This window comes from Mus pahari, chromosome 14, assembly GCF_900095145.1.
Source record: "Mus pahari chromosome 14, PAHARI_EIJ_v1.1, whole genome shotgun sequence".
Classification (NCBI taxonomy): Eukaryota; Metazoa; Chordata; class Mammalia; order Rodentia; family Muridae; genus Mus; species Mus pahari.
In genome coordinates this window covers 56510913-56517304 of record NC_034603.1, presented here as the reverse complement: position 1 = coordinate 56517304, position 6392 = coordinate 56510913, and the positions used below count along the sequence as shown (strand labels likewise).

Sequence of the window (6392 nt, the reverse complement as noted above, 5' to 3'; positions counted from 1 at the left end):
GAGAGAGAGAGAGAGAGAGAGAGAGAGAGAGAGAGGGAGGGAGAGAGAGAGGGAGAGAGAGAATATGAATGAATATGAATCTGTGTCGTGGTGTATGCTTGTGATCCCAGCCCTGAGGAGGCGGAGATAGGCAGAGTCCTGGAATTCACTGGCCAGCCAGCATTTTTTAAATAAAGGCCCAATACCTGAGGAATGGCCGCTAAGGTCATATGTGGCCTCCGCACACACACATAAGGCAGGACCTTGCTGAGTTTTGTACTAGTTTTAGGCTATATTTCTGAGTCAGTGACCCAGACTGAAGGCCCTTCAGGATTATTGGGCAGCTTTGGGGATATGCTAAGCTGGGTTTCCAATGTGCTGAGTTTTCCCTTTGTTTTGGCTCTGGGAGAGGTTTTGTGGAGGATTTGTGTTGTCCCTGTCCCCTACCCGGGAAAATGCATGCCTCTGACGATGCGGGAGGGTGGGGAGCAATGACCAGGGTAGCCCTCACAGCCCTGCCCTAGGCCAGACGTGTCCCCCACACACGTGTCCTCCCACCCTGCAGTAACTGTTATCTGCGCGGCCCCTGGTGCGGACGGGGCCTGGTGGCGAGCCCAAGTAGTGGCTTCCTATGAGGACACCAATGAGGTGGAGATTCGCTACGTGGACTACGGTGGCTATAAGAGGGTGAAAGTCGACGTGCTCCGGCAAATTAGGTGAGTGGGACTCCTTGGCCAGCCACAAGTCACCCCTGCATGGCGTGGGGTGCATGGCTCAATTCTACCCAGCTTCAGACGGGGCCGGAGTCTTCCCTCCTTCTGCCAGCTTTGTGTTCGCAGTCAGATGTAGACAAGCGTGATGACCTGCCTCGGCTACACAGAACTAGAGAGCGGCTCTGTGGGAGAAGCCCCAAGTGCCAGGCCTTAGAAGTGTGAGAGACGCTTGAGTTTGGTGAAGGACTCCCTCTGAGTCAGGCTTTTGCAGCTGTCCGCCTGCATTCGGGTGTGCTGGGTAGATGATGAATTCAGAGACCGTCGGCCGTGTCAGACCCACCCCTTTCTTGCCTTTCCAGGTCTGACTTTGTGACCCTGCCATTCCAAGGAGCAGAAGTCCTTCTGGACAGTGTGGTTCCTCTGTCAGGTAACAGGCGAGCCCCCAATGGCTGAGGGAAGAGAGTGGGGAACGCTGTGGCACAGGGCTCTCCCCTCTAGTCTGTGTTGTGTAGACAATAGTTGCTGTCACTGTGAGCTTCCGGTTGAATAGTCCAGACTGAGGCCTGGCATCTCAGATTCCTAGCAAGTCCCCAGGCGCTGCTGGTGCTGCTGTGGCCGCCTCATTCAGGGTCTGCTGCTGCCTGCCCCTTACCCAGATGGCAGCCTTAGCGGCTCCAGTGAGGGCCTTCAGGATGTGGCCCAGAGAGGACGGGCTCAAGGTCAGCACATTGCTCCGTGTGATTGCCACTCGTTAGGCCGTGTGGGGACTGTGCCAGTGTGTGTGTCTGAGACGGAGAACATTGCTAGAGAGTGTGCTGGCCTCCCTTAGCCGTCCTCTGGCACGATGGGCTGGTGCCTGCACACCAGGGAGGCCGTGAGAGTCACGTGTTTAACCTGCCGCCCTCTCCCAGGCCGGCCCCTTCGGATCCTGCTGTGTCCAGAGCAGTTTAAGTGCTCAAGACTTACTTACCACAGTGTAACCAGGCTTGGTGTTGCACACTTGAAATCCTAGCATTCAGGAGGTCAGAGCAGGGGGATTGCCATGAGTTTGAGGCCAGCATGAGCCACATACACAGCAACAGAAGTTGAAGTCCAGCTGAGGTCCTGCCAGAGCTCCAGCAGGCTCTTTCTTTCCTTCTTTTCTTCCTAACCTTTCGCTGTTCTGTCCATCTAACAATCTGACCAGACCCAGGAGAACAGGCCCTGCCTTGTCACAGACTCTCCACCACACTTTCTAATCCTCACCTTCTACCCTACTACTTCTTGCCTTTGCATGTTCTTTTCTTAGATGTCACTTTTATAAGCCGGCCACCTTGAGTCCTGCCTGTCAGAGGGCATCCACCCATACTGGGCCCACTGCTGGGGCTAGAACGTTGCCTAATTCCAATCCCAGCACAGTGGGAAGAAGAAGGAAGCAGCTCAGGAGCCACGGTCAGAGGCTGGCATAGTAGCTGTCTACCCACTGTGCAAGGCCTCGCTCCACCAGCGACTGGTTTATCAACACCGCCTGGAAAAGAGAGAATTCTTGAGAGTTCTGCATGGCACCCAGGGGCTAGGTCTCAAGTCAGCGTGGGTCCAAGTCTCCCTTTGGGGGTTCAGCCTTCCCATAAAGTAGATATGCCCTCCAGTCTTCTGGGGCATTGCTGGTTTGGTCGGAAGCACACAAACTTGTTCAGCACAGCTGGCCCCATGTGCCCTATGCCTTGGGGGACACATACAGCCTGAGCTCCCCCGTGTTTATCCACCTGAGTCACAGAGGCATAGGCTCAGGTGGCAAGGTGGCTGTCCCCCACACACTTCTGCAGTCTGCAGGGTCTGGAGCAGCCTATAGGTGAGTGACGAGCCTGAACCCTTTTGTCTTTTTCTTTCTTCTAGATGATGATCACTTTTCACCGGAGGCAGACGCAGCCATGAGTGAGATGACAGGCAATACAGCACTGTTGGCCCAGGTGTGTGTGTGTGTGGGGGGAAGCAGGAGGTTGGCCCAGGTGTGTGTGGGGGGGAGCAGGAGGCTGGCCTAGGTGTATGTGTGTAGGGAGCAGGAAGCTGGCCCAGGTGTGTGTGTGTGGGGGAAGCAGGAAGCTGACCCAGGTGCGTGGTGGGGGGCGCAGGAGGCTGGCCCAGGTGTGTGTGTGGGGAGCAGGAGGCTGGCCCAGGTGTGTGTGTGTGGGGGGGAGCAGGAGGTTGGCCCAGGTGTGTGTCGGGGGGAGCAGGAGGCTGGCCTAGGTGTATGTGTGCAGGGAGTAGGAGGCTGGCCTAGGTGTGTGGGGGGGGGAGCAGGAAGCTGGCCCAGGTGTGTGTGTGGGGAGCAGGAGGCTGGCCCAGGTGTGTGGGGGTGGGACAGAAGGCTGGAGACCAGCCAGGGACTGTCAGTGGAACCTCTTGCCTAGTGCAGCTAAGTGTCCAGACTTCTTGAGATCACACTTAAATTCTTCCTGCCATATCGTCATGAGCCTGGAGTGGCCTGCAGTCGTGAAGAAGTGCAGGCCTGGCATACTCCTTTAATCGAGCACTCTATAGGCTGAGGCAGGAAGATTGTGAGTTTGAGACCTGTCTGGGTTACATAGTAAAACTGTGTACAGCCTAAGGTGTTTTCTATGCCCCATGTCCCTCCAGGTGACAAGCTACAGTGCGACTGGCCTTCCATTGATTCAGTTATGGAGTGTGGTTGGAGATGAAGTGAGTCTGCCCCCTTCTTCCCAGATGCTGACTGGGAACTAGTTCTGGCCACTGTTTCGAATGATTGTGGCCCAGTGCCACATCATGGTTGGGGGTGATGATATTAGTGTCGTGTCATGGGTGGTGCCACGTAGTGTCATAAAGCTAGATGTGCTGTTGAACATGAACTTCTGGGATGGTCTTTCCCAACACAAAATACCCTTAGTGTCAATCGGGGGAGACCCGCTCTAGACCTTGCATGACCTCTGTCCGTTGTTCCTATCCTTACTGTCAAGGCTCGAGTTTCTTCAGGATGTCAGAAGCCTGTGCCAAGGGGCACGACATTAGAGTAAGAACCCTGTTGTGGTTTTTATGCTCCAGGTCTGCACCCGTTCCCTGGCTGATGACTGGAGACTTGGGTTGAAGGACCCACGCTGACTTGAGATCTAGCCCCTGGGTGCCATGCAGAACTCTCAAGAATTCTCTCTTTTCCAGGTGGTGTTGATAAACCGGTCGCTGGTGGAGCGAGGCCTTGCACAGTGGGTAGACAGCTACTATGCCAGCCTCTGACCTTGGCTCCTGAGCTGCTTCCTTCTTTGCACTGTTGAGAGTGGGTTTGGCACCCAGGACAGAGGTTTAACAGCAGAGTAACAAACACTGTTCCCACCGAGTATTCTTTCCCCATTCTGTCGTCCTGTGGAGAAGGAGGTTCCTCCCCAGGAGGAGCCGTGTGTTCCTTTCAAAGCCTTAGCGTGGCGCTACACCGGCCAGCCAGCTTAGCCCGGCTGGAGGCTGTCTGCAGGAAGGCCTCTTAGCCAGGCAGCTCCCATTCCATCCACTCCCCTCTCCCCACCCAAACCCCACACTGCAGCAGGCAGGCCAGGGCGGGTGTGGGGCTGTGTGAGAGGGTCAATTTTAGAGTCATTATTCAGGGAGTAAGACGTGGACTAATTGGTATCGATTCCCTGGATAGCTCGCTTGGATGAATTGATGGTGTTGAGCAGTTTTTATATACTTCCTCTAGGTCTATAGGAACTCAGACTTTTTTTAAACATAGATGTAAATAAGGAACAATTTGTCACACCTGACCCCAGTGAGTAGGGGGAGGGGCAGCTGTTATCTTGCCAAGCCTGGTTGTAATTTGTAACCATTTTCTATTTGTTCGAACTCTGTAAATAATATGTTTAAAAATGTAATATTTTGTACAAGACACACTGGAGAACAAAGGGAACTCAAAACTCTTCCACATCCTTCCTTCACGAGGAAATAAACGTCCATCCGTCCCACAGAGTGGGACCGACCACCCCTGCTGCTCCAGCCAGAGCCCCTGTGCTTCCTGTGCAGACAGGAAGCTGTGTGGGAGACTGTCATTTGGGGATTTGATTTTTTTTTTCCTGTATGAATTTAAAAAAAAAAAAAGCTTCATTGAATTACCTTGCAGTGGTGTTTGACTCTTTTATAGACTGTCTTTAGCATTGTGCAATTTAAGATTAACTTAAGGATCTTGGACTTTACATAAATCTTGACTTGTATAAACTATAACCTTGAGTCCATTTTTTCTTCAGTAGAGTGGTGGCAAAGATTTGGGGCTGGGACTAAGGGTGGTTGAGAATGGTGTGGCCAGCTGTGACTCTCCAAGGGCCATGATAAAGAGAGGACCCAAAATCTTGGAAGACATTTTGGCCTGCTCTTCCCCCTTCCCCCACCAGGTGGCAGCCCAGCTTCCTCGGACTCCTGCCTCTGAGAACACTGGGTGTGGTGTAGGGAGAGGATGCAGAAGGTAGAAGATAGAGACACAGGCCTCTGCAGGCCTGATAACACCAGAGTGCTTCCCTTGGGATGGACTAGGTGTTGAGACAGGCTCCTCTGGCCAGAGCCGTAGGGTCTGGGGGAGGGTGTAGATTCTTGGTCTCTCAGATCTTAAGGTCTCCTCCTCGGAGGGTGATCCCATGGGACGTGGTTGGGAATTGGGGAAGAAAAGCGAGTTGGAGGGCCAACCATGAAGGCATGGACTTCAGAGGAGCAGGTGTTTACAGTTTTCCAGGTGAGCTCATCTGAGACTCCTGTGAGTAGCGGCCATCAGAGGCATCTTAGCCTGAACCAGGCTGTGGGAGAAGAGATCCAGCCAACTGCTGGGGGGGAAGGGTGGAATCCTGGGGGACTGGGCTTCGATGAGACGGTTTCTTCCAGTTCACTGCAGCCATCAGTGTCCTTTGAGCCCTGAGAGACACAGGAGTGGCGGGTCATTGCTACTGCAAGGACAGTTTTGGGTATACCAGGATCCGAATCCAGCTCCTGGGAACTGAAGCCACAGCCATCACAGGTGTAAGGTAAAAGCTCTAGGGTACTTCCCGTCAGAATCCACACACTAGTGAGGCAGGAAGACTCCCTGGCTGAGCTACATAGAGCAGAACCAAGCCGTAAAGCCAGCCTCCTCAACTTAAGTGCTGTTAACCACTTAAAAAAAATATATATATATATACATATATATATTTATTATATCTAAGTACACTGTAACTGTCTTCAGATGCACTAGAAGAGGGCATCAGGTCTCATTGTGGGTGGTTTTGAGCCACCATGTGGTTGCTGCGAATTGAACCCAGGACCTCTGGAAGAGCAGTCAAGTGCTCTTAACCACTGAGCCATCTCTCCAGCCCTGTTAACCACTTCTAAGTAGCAAGGAGCCACATTGCTCACTGTACTGGCTAGTTTGGGGTCAACTTGACACAGGCTGGAGTTATCACAGAGAAAGGAGCTTCAGTTGGGGAAATGCCCCCATGAGATCCAGCTGTAAGGCATTTTTCTCAATTAGTGATCAAGGGGGAAAGGCCACTTGTGGGTGGTGCCATCTCTGGGTTGGTAGTCTTGGGTTCTGTAAGAGAGCAGGCTGGGCAAGCCAGGGGAGGCAAGCCAGTAAAGAACAACCCTCCATGGCCTCTGCATCAGCTCCTGCTTCCTGGCCTGCTTGAGTTCCAGTCCTGACATCTTTTGGTGATCAACAGCAATGTGGAAGTGTAAGCTGAATAAACCCTTTCCTCCCCA

At 53.1% G+C, this 6392-nt stretch overlaps 1 protein-coding gene across 3 annotated transcripts in view; it reads left to right on the top strand.

The window, feature by feature from the left end:
* The window catches only part of Akap1 (A-kinase anchoring protein 1), a 31452-nt gene extending 26560 nt beyond the window's left edge, over window positions 1–4892 (top strand). For 2 of the 3 annotated variants that reach the window (XM_029545987.1, XM_029545988.1), the window contains exons 7-11: window positions 545–695; window positions 1052–1119; window positions 2568–2641; window positions 3309–3371; window positions 3846–4892. In XM_029545987.1, the coding sequence (XP_029401847.1) occupies window positions 545–695; window positions 1052–1119; window positions 2568–2641; window positions 3309–3371; window positions 3846–3920 (431 nt within the window). In that variant the 3' untranslated portion in view covers window positions 3921–4892. The remainder of the gene's footprint in view (window positions 1–544; window positions 696–1051; window positions 1120–2567; window positions 2642–3308; window positions 3372–3845) is intronic. The other variant, XM_021212268.1, reaches the window with a different exon arrangement.
* Window positions 4893–6392: the final 1500 nt, after the last annotated feature.